This window comes from Plectropomus leopardus, chromosome 13 (assembly GCF_026936395.1).
Source record: "Plectropomus leopardus strain MGB_pleo_1.0 chromosome 13, ASM2693639v1, whole genome shotgun sequence".
NCBI classification, from domain to species: domain Eukaryota; kingdom Metazoa; phylum Chordata; class Actinopteri; order Perciformes; family Serranidae; genus Plectropomus; species Plectropomus leopardus.
In genome coordinates, this window is record NC_142188.1 from 5,954,006 (window position 1) to 5,969,017 (window position 15,012).

The 15,012-nt window shown below is 36.5% G+C and overlaps 2 protein-coding genes across 8 annotated transcripts in view; both read left to right on the forward strand.

Moving 5' to 3' along the window:
* Positions 1–6,242, forward strand: part of LOC121954401 (spectrin beta chain, non-erythrocytic 1) — a 143,802-nt gene extending 137,560 nt beyond the window's left edge. For all 4 annotated transcript variants that reach the window (XM_088086689.1, XM_042501882.2, XM_088086688.1 and 1 more), the window contains 4 exons: positions 1,028–1,230; positions 2,024–2,197; positions 2,315–2,357; positions 3,127–6,242. In XM_088086689.1, coding sequence (XP_087942815.1) covers positions 1,028–1,230; positions 2,024–2,197; positions 2,315–2,357; positions 3,127–3,339 — 633 coding nt within the window. In that variant the 3' untranslated portion in view covers positions 3,340–6,242. The remainder of the gene's footprint in view (positions 1–1,027; positions 1,231–2,023; positions 2,198–2,314; positions 2,358–3,126) is intronic.
* Positions 6,243–14,028: 7,786 nt separating this feature from the next.
* LOC121954837 (echinoderm microtubule-associated protein-like 6) overlaps positions 14,029–15,012 on the forward strand; it is a 123,784-nt gene continuing 122,800 nt past the window's right edge. For all 4 annotated transcript variants that reach the window (XM_088086530.1, XM_088086532.1, XM_088086531.1 and 1 more), the window contains exon 1: positions 14,029–14,472. The gene's annotated coding sequence lies outside the window, so the exon portion shown is untranslated. The remainder of the gene's footprint in view (positions 14,473–15,012) is intronic.

A 15,012-nucleotide genomic window follows, 5' to 3' on the forward strand; every position in this document is an offset into this window, starting at 1 on the left:
CTGTAAATACAATCTGATCACTGAAACCACTCGCAGAGGTGACAGTAATGCCGTAACTTATCCATGTTATGTCCAGTTGGACGAATTGTTGGGTGACCGTCCCTCGTTTTGTGTTATGTAAAGAGTTAAATTCTGCTGACAGCGATATCTCCCGCTGTACGGACACAGCCACTGTGAGAGCAGCTTGCAAAAGTGAGGACGTAATAACTGAGTTTGGGACAGTCACGAAATCTAAACACAAGTTGTCGGCTGGAGGTGCATGATGGGATCAGGTGTGAGCAGCGTTGTGTTTCTGCTGTCCGATAATGTTGTGATCACTGAAGCGCAGGTCGATACCAGCTGTAAACGGTGTTAGCTGAGCTCACGTCGGTTTCAGAGATGTTGTAGTTGTCAATAATGACGCCATCGTGTGGTCTGTTGTAATTAGAGGCAGCTTAAAGACGATGATGTGGGGTTTGCTTTGTTGTGACCTGGTCTGTCCACCAGTTTTAAGTTTGGTTCAGTCGTAGTTTCTTAAAGTTTGATGTCACATATTTGTGTTTTTTTTGGCTTCATTGTTTTATTTTTTCCTTTGTTCTGGATTTGAAAAGTTGTTGCACAGCGTGAAATCAGAATATCAAATACATTTACATGATCGTTCTCGGCCCCAAAACAAGGACGATTACACTCAGTATGATTTGAAAGATATTTAAACCTGTTTTTGATGTGTTATTTGGCAGCATCGATTCTGTCTAAGAGATTGAATGCTGCAGATTGAAGCCGGTGCTCTCTGTACGTTCTCGGTGCGTGTATGTGACCGTACGCGGTTAAGAGCAGCCAGTTCACAGCTTTTATTTCAGTTTTATGTAAGTTTAGAGATTTCGAAGTGCGTACGCAGCCTGTGATTCTGCTCCGCTCTGCATGCTGCAGCTCTGATAATTCTGATTCACAGCTTCTGCGTCTGAGAGATAAAGATTCATTTAAAATCAAGCATGTGTGAGATTTATCCATCCACAGTCTCTCAGACTCTCCTCTCGTCTGTTTGCAGGATAACGTTGAAGGTGGAGAGGTGGTGAACGGGGTGTCAGAGCCCAGCCCCGCAGGGTCTCCAGGGGCGTCTCGCAAGGGCAAGATCAGCCAGGCAGCGACCCTGCCGGCCAAGACTCAGCAGGACGCTCCCACGTCTCAGCTGGAGGGCTTCCTGCACCGCAAACACGAGTGGGAGGGACATAACAAGAAGGCTTCGAGCAGGTGGGAACCGTTTGGCGCTCGCCAGACTCTGAAATACAACAGCCAGGAATAGAAGCGTCTGTGCTGCTTTTGGAGGACTGTGTGGTTGTTTTAATATGATGAAACACACACTTATTTTCATATTTTTCAAAATTATGCTTTTCTGTTTTTCTTTTCTTTGAAACTTGAGCAAGTTGGTTTGATTTCTTTCAAAAACACGGGCAGGAAGGCAACGAGCAACTTGACAAGAAATGGCCCAAAAATGGCAAGAAATGAGTAAAAATGTAAAATAATAATAATAATTTAAAAACCCTGAGAAATTGCTCTGTAAAGTTATTTTAATTATAATTAATTATAAGAATAAATTCTAAAGTTATAATTGTAATATTGCAGAATCAATAAGAAGAATTATTGATATAGTATTGTGGCCATTTTCCCTAGTTTTTAGATAATACTTAAAATATAATTATGATATTTCTCTTTTTTTTCTCAAAAGAAAAAAACAGTTTTCTATTTTTCTCATGTTTCAGAGATTTAAATGCTCCTAAAAGGCGTCTGTTTGCAGCATCTAGGTGTTAAAAGTTTAATATTCACCTATTTCTTCATGACAGATTTAACAGGAAAGAAAACTAAATCAAACCTTTGACATGAAAATGACTGTTCATTTAACGATTTAAGACTTAAAATACAGATATTGACCAAGAACAAGGTGTTTTAAAGACAACATCAAATTTACAACATGGAATTAAGGCAGTGAGCAGAAATCCTGCGTGTTCGCTGCAGATATCGATCTGTGATCTGACTGTCTCTGCAGGTCGTGGCACAACGTGTACTGTGTGATCAATCAGCAGGAGATGGGTTTCTATAAAGATCAGAAGAGCGCCAGTCAGGGTATTCCCTACCACAGCGAGATCCCCGTCAGCCTCAAGGACGCCGTCTGCGAGGTGGCCACGGACTACAAGAAGAAGAAACACGTCTTCAAGCTCAAGTGAGCGTCCCGATGAGTGACCGTGATTTTAGCCAACTGAGTGTGACCTTCTTTTCCTCTATTTTCGCTCCTTTATTCACACTGTTTATTTTTTAATGTGTTCTCAAACTTCCACAGGATCACTGACGGGAACGAGTATCTCTTCCAAGCCAAAGATGACGTAAGTTTAAAAAAAAAAAAAAAAAAAAAACGTCTTTGCACCCATGTTCCTTTTTTTTCTATTTGTATATTTACTGTTAAAACCATTATTCAAGCCTTTAACTATTTGTTGTATTAACTTTATAAGTATTATTTCCATTTTAAACCTTGCTGTGAAGTTACTTTTTACAAAAAGTATTTTTGTTTTATTTTTATTTATTTAACTTAAATAATTAGATATTTCTCATTGTTTTGTTCAAAATTATTTTTAGGTTTTTTAAATTTGCCATTATATTTCAGTTTAAATTTAGTTTTACTTAATATTTTTATTGTCATATTTTAATGTATTCTTTTTTGTTTTACATATTTTGTATCCGAGCGACATATCGTTATCATTAATTAACACAATTTAAATATTTTTAAAATGGTTTATAAGACACTATAATGTATTTGTAAATATATATATATATATATATATATATATATATATATATATATACATATATAAGTTAAATTTGTAGATAATTGTTCCTTCCTGATGACATTTATGATTGGAGGCTGCTGTATAAACATGATGAATCTCAGTGTAGTAAAACATAATTGTAATAATAAAAATTGATGCATTAATTGAGAAATTAGAACATATTTTACATAAATAAACACTTCAAACTGTTGTTTTAGCAGTTAACAGCTACATTATAGTGTTTTATTAACCATTTATTAAATTACAGCTCTTAAATCTTGAGCAGCGTGAGTTAACCCTTTCCTCTCTCCACCTCTCCGTCCTGCAGGAAGAGATGAACGTGTGGATCTCGGCCATCTCGGCTGCCATTTCGGGCAACAAGGTGGAGGTGACGCCCAGCAGCCATAGCACGCCCGCACCCACCGCACGCGCGCAGACGCTGCCGGCCTCTGTCGCCACGGCAGCGGCGGCCGAGTCCAGCCCGGGCAAACGAGAGAAAGACAAGGAGAAACGCTTCAGTCTGTTCAGCAAGAAGAAATAGACGCTCCTCCTTCCCTCCTCCTCTTCCTCCTCCTCCTCTGCCCTCTGGTGCTGTTTGGGGTCGCTCCTCATTATCGATCCATCGTTGGTCAAATATTTGTTGAAGATGTCCGAATTTTTTGATTTAGAGTCAGCTCGTAGCAACTGTAACGACTAAAAAACCGATAGAATAACTGCTGAAAATGTAATTAAATTGACTTCTAAATGGATTTAAATGTAATTAATGTCTGTTAATGTAATAACATCAAACAGTAACTCGATGAGGAAAAAACACTTCATCAGTTTTTATTAACATTAACTCATCGGACGATCTGGACCGCTCTGCAGCCAGTTAACGCAGCTGCATAAAATCCCAAACAGCCACTCTTTTTCTTCCTCCTATTCTTTCCTCCTCCTCCTCCTCCTCTTCCTCTCTCAAAGCGTGACTCCAGCATGCAAGCTCCGAGCCAAAACTCTCCACTCTGTGCCTATCAACCGTCCGGTCTGGCTCAGAGCAAAGTACAGCTACAACACACCACCTGTTTCCTCTGTTCAGTTTTTGTAAGATAAGGAGCAGGAAAAACGAGTAAAAAAAAAAGATCGGATTGAAGGAAAACAAATTTAAAAAAGGGGGTCTGCAAACGCTTCAGGCAGCTGCTGTCATAAAAGATAAAAAACCAGAGTTTGCCGCTGAACAACAACACGATGTAGAGGAGTTCCCAGAATATCCCTCTTTATGATTCTTATGGCTATTAGTTGTTTTATATCTCCCACTGTTTTGTTTTTCCTCTCTGCTTCTCATCATCCCAGCTTTCGTCGACTACTGCCTTTTTGTGGGTTGTGTTTACGCTCCCGAGTCGTCTCTTTTGTTTTAATTTTTTTTGGGGGGAAGTTGTAGGTAGTTCCTGTTCGGGTCCATCCTCAGTTTTTGCGAGGCCTTGTCTTTGCAAGATGACGTGTATCCCTCTGTGGTGGGGAAAACTGAGACCACAGCGGGGTAAACCTCTGAAATTACACCTCACGTGTTTGTGTTTGAAACGTTAAAAAGCCTAAAAAGTCCAGAACCATCTTGTGAAAGTGCTAAATGCAGAAATATTCCAGCACATTTCAAAACAGCAGAAAAATCAAATTCAAAACACAAAACAAGAGCGCAGTAAACGGCATTTTGTGCACTGAATAATTCAGCTTTTCTGACGGTTGTAATTTGTGATATAATTAACCCGCGAAAAGCTGATTATCATCATGTTTCGTTACGTCCCGGTGCTGTCTAATTCCTGCAGTTTCACGCAGAGAGAAAAGAAAAGGGGCTGTAATTTGGAGCGTTACCCTGCTTTGAACTGTATGTATAACTTGTGTATAACAAACTGTTTAAAAAATAAACCTGTGTTTAATTTCACCTATATTTACTACTAATAATAAGACCTACCAACCGTAATAAGCTTCATTTGAGTATAACTTTATTTACCTAAAAACCTAACAATATGTACACTTAAATCTGAATGCAGGAGGGGAATAAATAACTGAGACCAGTAAGAATGTTTGTTAACTCAAACTTTAAAGCATCCAGTAAGGTTTATTTTCTACTCTGGTTACATTTTTTGAGACATTTCTCCCCTTAGTTATTTGAAATCTGTTTCCTCCAGTATGTATTTTCCGTTCCACAGTTAAGCTATGTCTAAGGTTTATTTAGTCTGACAAGTATGGAGACGTAGATGTACTATTAAAACAAAATTACTTTAAGCATTGCTGTTAAGTGAACAAGTCGGTTCTAAAAAGCATTTATTGGAAGTGAGTAATGTTGCAGAATAATGGTCGCTTGCTTGTTGGCTTCAGCACTCCATTTTTTCTTTATTTCCAAACTTTTGCTGCCTGTATCCTTGCAGTGAAGTCTGTTGAGTTACTTGTTTGGTTGCTTTTTATACGGAAGTTCATTAATGACAAAATTAACAGAGATTTGCGCTGCAATCATCAACGAGTTGAGATTCGAGAGGATGCAGAAACAGATTTATGAGCATGATGATGATTTTTTTAAGGACTTTTATGAATGTTTTGAGACCTCATTATGTGAGCAGCCTTCCTGTCGCATGTTATCTTTGAATTAGCATGCTCTAGTTTTGGTAGTTTGTTTATCTTTGCGTGCCAAAACTTTGCAACACTCCTTTAATGTTATTTGACCCATTTGCATCTCCATAATAAAAAAAAAAAAAAAAATCAATGAGTTTCAAAACATCAGAAGTGAGCTGGTTTGGGGGATTTAGGGTAAAGTTGCATGATTAAATGGATTTAATCAATATGCAGCAGTTTGATGGATTCTACAGAAACACATTTTGCAAAATAAACAACTGAAAAGGTGAGTTAAAACTTCAAACTGAACTGCAAATCCAAACTTTTCTCTTCTTGATTAGAGCTTGAATTCGTTTTGTGCTCGCTTGTAATTTTGTCATTAATTGACTTCCGTACAAACAGGAAAAGTGGAAGCAAAACAGCAGTAAAGAGCCCCAAAGTGTTAAAGGTGGGTGTGTTTGTTTTTCCACAGCTGGTGGTGGGCTCGGTCGGGTGGTGAAACACCTCAAGTAAAACTCTTCACTCTGTGATTGGTCCTGAAACGGTTCCTGTTTCTTTTTCTTTTTATTTCCTTTTCTTTTTGCTACCTTCTCTGGCAATTTGATAAATATAGTGTGCATTCCTCTGTCACTGTAACCATAGTAACGAGATATTTCTTCATATTGCACAATCAACAATGCCACGATGGGGGTGGGCGGGGCTGGGTTGGGTGGGCGGGGCTTGTGTGGGGGGTTGTAGGTGAGGTAGTCAGTGTGATGTGGACCAGGGGTCACTGCTAGTTGGATCTGCACCCGTAGACTTCTCCCCATCTCTGTTACATATGTGCAAAAAGCCATTAAAATGCTTTTAAAATGAACCAAACTTTTTGTTTTCTCGTATGTGTTAATTTGTAGATTATCCTCCTGCAAGACCTCCGAAAGTGAGAGATGTGTGAAGGTAAGCTGAGTCTCAGACTGAATGTGCAGAGTTTGCAGGCCGAGGTCCGAATTTTACAGTTGAAATTTCCAACTTCCAACCGTTCAGGTGCAAAAAACCGAAAAACATGATAAACAGTGACGAACTGGTGTTTCTGTGGTTAGTTCATGGACAGTTGCACCGTCAGTGGGGCCGCCTCTTTGCACATGTGATAGATACCTGATAGTTTTTGACATTCATTTACATGCAGAACAGGTTTTACTGTATGATAGTAGATAAATTATTTCAATTAAATATTTGAGGCCTAAGGACATTGGCTTGGGGTTTTTTCAACATAGGTAAAAGGCCAACGAAGGAAGAAGTGGCCCAAAAATTAGCACAAAAAAATAAATTGGAAAAATTTCAATATAACATTATTAATTGTTTTTTTTAAAGGGAAAAAAACAAACAAAAAAGGAAATGACCTGAAAAAAATAATAAAAGTAAAATAAATAATAGATAATAAAATCATAGTTCTGTTTAAAAACAAATTTATATAGAATTAACTCACTTTCTATAGACGGACAAGTTATTCGTATTAGGAGTAAATGTTGTTGCTCTTTGTTATAACTATGAAAGTCTGTTATTTTTCCAAACATCTGTGCACAGAACTACATTTCTAAAGTGAGGATGGTTGTATGATCGCATAGACAAAAAACATTTTCCACGTATAATTCTTTTTTTTTTTTTTTTACTGGAAAATTTGGAAAAAAATCTAAATAAATCGAATATCTTACAAAATAAACCCCAAACATTTTCTGCATTGTAAATGGCAGAGCGGTGACCTGATTTCGAGTATGTAGCAGAAATCGCTTAAGCAGAAGAGACATGTCTAAAATGAAATTATTAAATGCAGGTTTTTAACCCTTCAGATCTGCACTGTAACACTGAACACACTATAAAAGGTCAGTACATTTCCAACTCAAAGGCGCTGAATAATTTAGCTTTTTGTGCCCAAATTAAGAGGTCAAGTATCCCAAAGTAAATCTAGAAAACTAAACGTTTTTTCCAGAAACAGTTTTGAGGATTCTCCTTGAAGCTGTTTTTGTTTTTTTTTAAATATAGATTTAAAATTGTCCACAGTGAGGTCTGTATAGTTATTGAAACAATGTTTCTGGAGAGACACACTGCTGATTAAAATGTAAATAAGCGGAAAAATACTAAACTCTTAATGGCCTGAACTCCTCGATCCGCTCCAGACTGTCCGCTGATTCGTTTGGGTCGTTAGGTTTTAGTGAAAGTTTGGTCTGATGAGGTTTGAAGCTCAGTGACGTCTGCAGGGAACAAACAACTTCAAAGTGTGTGTGTGTGTGTGTGTGTGTGTGTGTGTGTTTGTGTGTGTGTGTGTGTGTGTGTGTGTGTGTGTGTGTGTGTGTGTGTGTGTGTGTGTCTGTCTGTCTGTGTGTCTGTGTCTGTGTCTGTGTCTGTGTGTGTGTGTGTGTGTGTGTGTGTGTGTGTGAGACACACTGCAGGGAGTGCAGGGGATTTGTAAGGATTACAAACTCCACGCGGAGAGTGTTTAATTAAACACACTCTGCTGTTTGTACTGTGCGGTCTCTTGTTTCCTTTATAAGAAATAACTTTATTTAAACATCATGTAGAGACAAACTGAGAAGCTCCTTTATGATAAATTTTTTTTAAAACAATTTTTATTCATTTATTGACATACGTGGACTGAAAATGGAACACAAATTAGTTGAGATAAAATCAAATGTGAACAGACTATTACAGATTTTTCTCACATTTTTCTGCTGTATTTGTGTGCATAACTGCTGAAATAATCTTTTTTTTATTTGTTTATTTCCAAACTTTAAGTGTTCTACAGCAGAATCTTAAGTAACTAATTTAATAAAATGCATACTTTTTAAAATATTTTTTCATTTTTTTAAAACTTTGTTAAATTGACAAAATCAGAAGTCAGATTTTACACTTTATACTTTTTTAAAATATGTCGGCCAGCATAAGCATTGTGTCAATAATAAATTGAATTTCATTAAATTTCATTTAATACATAAAATTACTGTACTTACTTCTCTAAAATGGTATCAAAGAAAATTTGAGGATCAATCTTATTCACCAAAGGTGATATTTTCTCAGTCCTTTAAAACTGACTTCATTCCCCCGGAGAGGCTGAGAAAATAACAATGCATATGAAACAATTTAAATAAAACAAAGGTTCTAGTTTTCTCTTGTTGATCTTGTTGATTTGGCTACCACCCTGAATCTAAGCCTAAGCCAAAAAAAAATGTTAAAAATACAAGAAAATTACCTGAAAAACTGAGAAAAAAAAAGAATGAAAAATAAAGTAAAAGAAAAGATGGAAATGACATGAAAAAGTAGTTACAAAAAAAATCACAATAATTCTGTAAAGTAAGTTTAAACATATAATTATCATAATTATAAATATAGTTTTGGGACATTTTTCTCTAGCTTCTTTAAAAAATATTTTCCAAATTATATATATTTTTTGCAATTTGTGGGGCATTTCTTGTCAAGTTGCTCATTTCTTTTCTCCACGATGTTTTCAAAAGAATACACACTAATTAGTTCATGTTCAGAAAGTGTAAACGCAGCACAAGAAAAGTGGTGTTGTTCCAGGGTTCAAAGGGTTAACAGAAGCGATAAATCCGCTGTTTAAAGTTCAGTGTCTTTTGGGGTTTTGGCCAGTGGGGGGCGCAAAATGACCAGTAGATCACAGAAGTTAAAGGGCAGGATAGAGTTTCTGCTCTACGGAATAATAATAATAATAATAATAATAATAATAATAATAATAATAATAATAATAATCATAATAACAATAATAATGGTAGTGATAATAATGATAATAACAATAATAATCATAATCATAATAATCACAATAATTATAATAACAATAACAATAATAATGATAATAATAATAATAATAATAATAATAATAATAATAATAATAATAATAATAATGATAATAATAATAATAAATTAAATTTTTAAAAAATCAAACTTTAATCATTTTGACTTTTCACAGATTTCATAAATCTTCTCGCTGAGCCTTTTCTTGTTATTTTCTCGTTATTAAGGTCTCATAAATCATAAATTAACTGTGTTTTTTGCTGGCAGCCTCTTTACAAACCAGAAGCACACATGAGGTAGTTTGATGATCAGATTTGGGAGAAAAGTTCAGATTCTTGATCTTTTTTTCTGAACCGTTGCTCTCCGCTGGTCTGCTTCAGCTCTGCTTCACTTTCTGCAGACTGCAAACTGACCTGGACTGAACCTCGAGGACTCTGATCGTTCTTTATTCCTTCATAACTGTAACTGTATGATGCAGTGAGGCCTGTTTGTGTTTTGTTGCAGCGGCTGTTTCCATCTGCAGGCTGATGTGTGTTTTTGTGTGTGTGTGTCGCCATGGAGCTCAGAGGTAAACACAGCTTTTATCTTTTATAATGAGGCGTGTGTGTGTGTGTGTGTGTGTGTGTGCGTGTGCGTGTGTGTGTGTGTGTGTGTCTTGCTGGCAGAGGTCGGATTAATAACAAACAACACCAAAATAAACAGTCTGAGCAGGACTGCAGAAGTATTTTGATCATTTTTTTTATTGAAGTAAAGACGGAAATACAACAATGTAAAAACACACTAAAGTGAAACATTTACATGTTTTACTAAACACCATTAAATGTTAAGTAAAAACTATATTTAACTTTTAAAATAAAAGTGCAAAATATGTCAAACATAAGTAAAGAGCAATGCTCTTTATTATAAAGATGCATATATTTCATAAAATAAAATTCGCCCCCTATTAATGAAAGCAAAATCTGATTTTAAGTGGCATTTTTTATGAAGAGTACAGCAGTTAAATTAGGGATTGGTGGATGGTGTGAAGACAAAACACCTGCAAACCTGATAAACAAACAACAAAATCAACTGTGATTTAGCGACCTGTCACTGAGTTTCCAGCTGCTTTTTACACATGAAAGCAGTTTTTTTTTTACTGCACCATCGTTGCTTTTCATGCTGGAATTAGTGGCACTGAAGAGACTGGCATTACGATCCCATAATGATCTGTTTTAAGCCAAAATATGACCTTCCTAACCATAACCGAAGTTTTTTATCAAAACCACATTATCCACAAATATCTGCTCCATAAAACATGCAACTGTTCATGCTTTGCAGAAACATAAAATGTTGATATGATTAGTGTGAAATGTAGAATATTCATGCTTTGCAGAAACAAACAATACCAATAATTTATCTGGTAACTGCTGTTTATATTGTGTGTATGCTGTGGTAAAGCACCTTATCCTTTTTTTATGGCATGTAGGCAGCTTTATTTGTATCGCACATTTCATACAGCAGGGCAATTCAAAAAGCAAAAATATGAATAATATTTTATTAATTATTAATATAAGAATTTTATTATTAATAAAAATATTTTTTTTAAATAATGAAAGATCCTTTAAAAAGAAAAGAGATAAGATATAAAAGGTAAAATAAAAAAAAATTAAAAATCACTATTAAAAAGTAGCAAAAGTACTGTATTTGTTTACTGCGTAAAAAATCAGTTTTTATGTGATAAAAGTCCGAGTCAAACACTTTACTTTCTTTATATATAGTGGACAAAATAACAGGAACACCCCACAACATAATAACGTCCCTCGAGTGGTTCCTAAAGTTCAGTGTTTGTTGTCAGACGGGAGCTGGTGTTGCTTCGTTCAGGAGTTGTTGTTATTAAATCCTCCCACTCGGAGCCAAATACGTCTCTTACGGCTCTGTTGGGTACGATTTTACATCAGAGGTAAACACGAAAACAAAAGCTTCCAGATCAGCCCACTCTCTCGCTCCCAGGTGGTCCATTATAACGAAACTCATCCCATCCTCTGCACACTTTCCACTGTTTCGTTATTTATTTAATAATCTGATGTATTTATTTATTTTTTGTTTGTTCATTTTCAGTATAAAGTCATATAGATGTTGATTTGAAGGTTTTTAGTCGTCATCAGTTTCTCACCGCCTCCTCCTCCCACAGTTTTAACACTTTCTGATGTGTTTGTCAGAAACGAATTCCTGTTTCAAATGTTTCCTCGGCTGGTCAGACGAGACTTATTTTCGACTTTTAACACTTTAAAAAGTTCAAAAGGTGACAGAAAGTAGGCCTGTGCCTGTCAGCAGGTGAGATAGGCGAGTTTTGTGAGACAGTGCTTAAATTTTTAGCGACACAGCACTCGAAACACTTCATTTGTCAAAAATGACCAGAAGGAACTGGATCTTTAACTTTAACAGCTTTAACAAGCATTTAAAGGTTTAAACCTGAGAAAATGATTTGATTTCTTCCCGTGGAAAACAGGACAAAAAAACATAATAAGCCCACTAACAAGAAATTCAGGTCTAAATGCTTAGATTACTAAAAAAATGACACGAAACTCACCCTGAAAACTGTCTTTACAAAAAGGGTGGGAGGGGGTCATGAGAAAATTATCAAATAAAAAGTGAAAAATGTCCATAGCATATAATTAGAATAATTATATTATTTCTGGAAAAATATATACTGTTTTTTTAATTAACATAAAATTTGTTTAGGTTATTTTTTCATTTATTTTCTTTCCCTTTTGTTGCTTATTTTCAGGTAATTTTTTGTAACTTTTTCTTTTTATTTTTCATTTCTTGCCATTTTTTTTTTAAATCAATTTCTTGTAAAGCTGCTTGTTACCTTCCTCAAACTTTTTTTCATTTATTTTTTGGAAGAAAATCAGGCCGATTTGCTCAGGTGTTACAGGGTTATTTATAAACTGTTTTGGGAACAAGTCCATTTTTACTCCTATTAGTCTTTTTTCCATTTTTGTGTGTTTTATTTATGATTTTTAATATGTTCATATGTTTGTGTATTAATGCGACACTGACTTTACCTGTGATGAAATGTTTTATTATCTAAAACTGAAACTTTCGCTCTCTCTCCTCCTAGTTTCTCCGTTCAGCACCGCGGACAGCTCCTCCGCCGCTGCTGCCGCTGCTGCTGCTGGTATTTGTAGTTTTTTTGTTCCTCTCTCGCTTCCTCACTCATAAAAACACATTAATGCCGATAAACGGGGACAAAAACACAACGTCCCATCATTCTCCGCGGCCGTACGTCCTCTCCAGCGGAGCCGGGGTGTTTTCTCTCCGTGCGTCATGGTTACCTCCCGAGCTCGAGCCGCGACAAGCGCGAGACAAACCACCACAATAAAACCGGAAAAGTGGAGATTTGACCTTCAAAATAAAGTCATGCAGCTGGCAGGTGGCTGGTATCATGCTGTAGTCATATCAATGATGATCCTAAATTAAGCTTATCACATAAACGTACAGCAGTAAAAGTGTACTTCAGTTAAAGTGTTATCAAAAATGCACTTTGAATATGAAAAGTTCAAATTTAAATGATAAATTGTCAGATATTTCATTATCAGATTGATTTTTGGCAGCACATTACTGTTGTCGCTGCCCAGACGGAGCTAGTTTTAACTGTTTTATGTGCTGTTAATTATTTAAATCCAGTGGTTCCTAATCTAGGGTCGCGCTGTAATAGAGTAATGGGAGAGTAAATTATAAAAAGAAACTAATTTCTGATACTCAAATCTGGACTTTTTTCTTTAAATGTTGCTAATTGGATCATTTTTACTTTCATCCTGTCATCACTCTTGTGCATGTGCCAGAGTCTTTGCACACGGCACAAAACCTGCCCTTATTTAATGTTTAAGAGGTGTTGCCTGTGCTTATAGTACAAATTGTATAAAATAGCAAATTAAAATAAACATATATATATATATATATATATATATATATATATATATATATATATATATATATATATATATATATATATATATATATGCTAAATAAATAAAATATACTAAGGCTAATGGTGACTTATTATCAACTTGAATTTATCACTGAGCATGACTGTCAGCAAGCAAACATTCCCACAACATTGGCTAACGTTACCTAAAAGTTGTAATGATGTTTTAAAGAAAACATTGTAATATAATGTTCATCATTCAGTCATTTCAAATAATGTTCCTGTAAGGTTAAAAGCTGACTAAGACGTAACGTTATAACAGCAACCGTTGAAACAACAACAAATGGAAATATATATTTTTTTTTTAAAAAAAACGTTCCCACAATGTTACATGAGAACAAAGAAAGAACATTTTTAAAGCAACATTTAGAACATGTTATTGAGGACTGAGAATACAGAACATTTTTTTCAATGAAACGTTCCCATAATATGATATGTAAACAAAAATAGACACTATATATTTAAATGTTACCAAAGGAGAAACATTCTGGGAACTAAAAGAAAACATTGCATTGTACTGTTCCCAGAGCGTTTTAAGAAACAAAAAATACTAGCTTGGTATGAACATTTGTTGCATCTGGAGTTGACTTCTCTGAAATTTCCTCTTACCAGAAAATTAAGAGAAATATAGAAACATTTTAAGAGAGTTGCTGCATGAGGCTCAATGTACGCGCTCATCCAGCTGATTCAACGTGCTTTTATTTTGAAGGTCAAACCCTGGAAACAGAATCTAATGACTCGCTCCGAGTTAACTTGATGCTTCTGCTTGTCAGTCGGAAAACGAGCGAGAAAACATCACAGTGATGAGACTCGGCGATCAGGGAGGGTCTCCATTAGACACTCCGCTTTACCGATCAGCTGTCTGTCTCATCACCTGTCTCTCTGTCCTCCGGTCTGTCTCTGCCTGTCTGTGGGTGGAGGGACTCCGCTGCAGCTGGAGGATGCTCTCCTCCTGCCGGGATTCAGGACTTTCCTCTCCCGTCCTCCGGCCGGGATGCTGCGGTCTGAACCCGGAGCTTCTCCCCTCCTCTGCCCGCTGAAGTTGGCTCCTCTGCGGGGATTAAACACTTGTTTTTTGTCGCTCTTTCTCTTCGGCTTTCTCCGGAACTGCCCGAACATTTCCCATCTGATCTGAATAATCCGCTTCTTTTATTTTGAGATTCTGGATTATCACACACCCCGTCCTCCTCCTCCTCCTCCTCCACCTCCTCCTCCTCCTGCTGCAGCTGCCTCCGGTGGATTTTACTCACGCACAGATTTGTGAATGGGTCTGTGAGCCGCCGCACCTTTTCCTCCTCCACCGGCCGCGCTGCGCGTTATTGCGCGCGGAGCGATGATGTGAGCGCACACACACACACACACACACACACACACACACACACACACACACACACACACACACGGGGCGGGGGGTGCATGCAGGAGAACAAAACACCCGAGCTGTAGTAACCATGGCTGGTACCGAGGTCGGGGATTAGTGTGAGGAGGGATTATATTTTCCAGGAGCAGAAAAACCATCAATTGTGTGTTCATTTATTTCTATTTTTTTGTCTCTTTGTTTTTGTTTGACAGAACTTTCCAGACGCGTTAGGATATATTTTTTAAATTCTTTTTCCTTTTTTTTTTTTTAATTTTTCTCGTTGGAAAAGTAAAATAAAATCATGTGCAGGCGGTCTGTAGGTGAGGAAAAACGGAGAATATTCCAGGCTGAGGCGATAATTATGAATGAGGCTCAGAGCGCGCTTCTTTAAATGGAAAGAGTAACCCCATTATAGCTTCATTTTTTTCTTTAATTTTAAAGTTCCACTTATATCTTAATATAGTTATTACAAACCGCAAGGCATAATGGGGTCCTAATGTCCTCACTGTTTATAATTT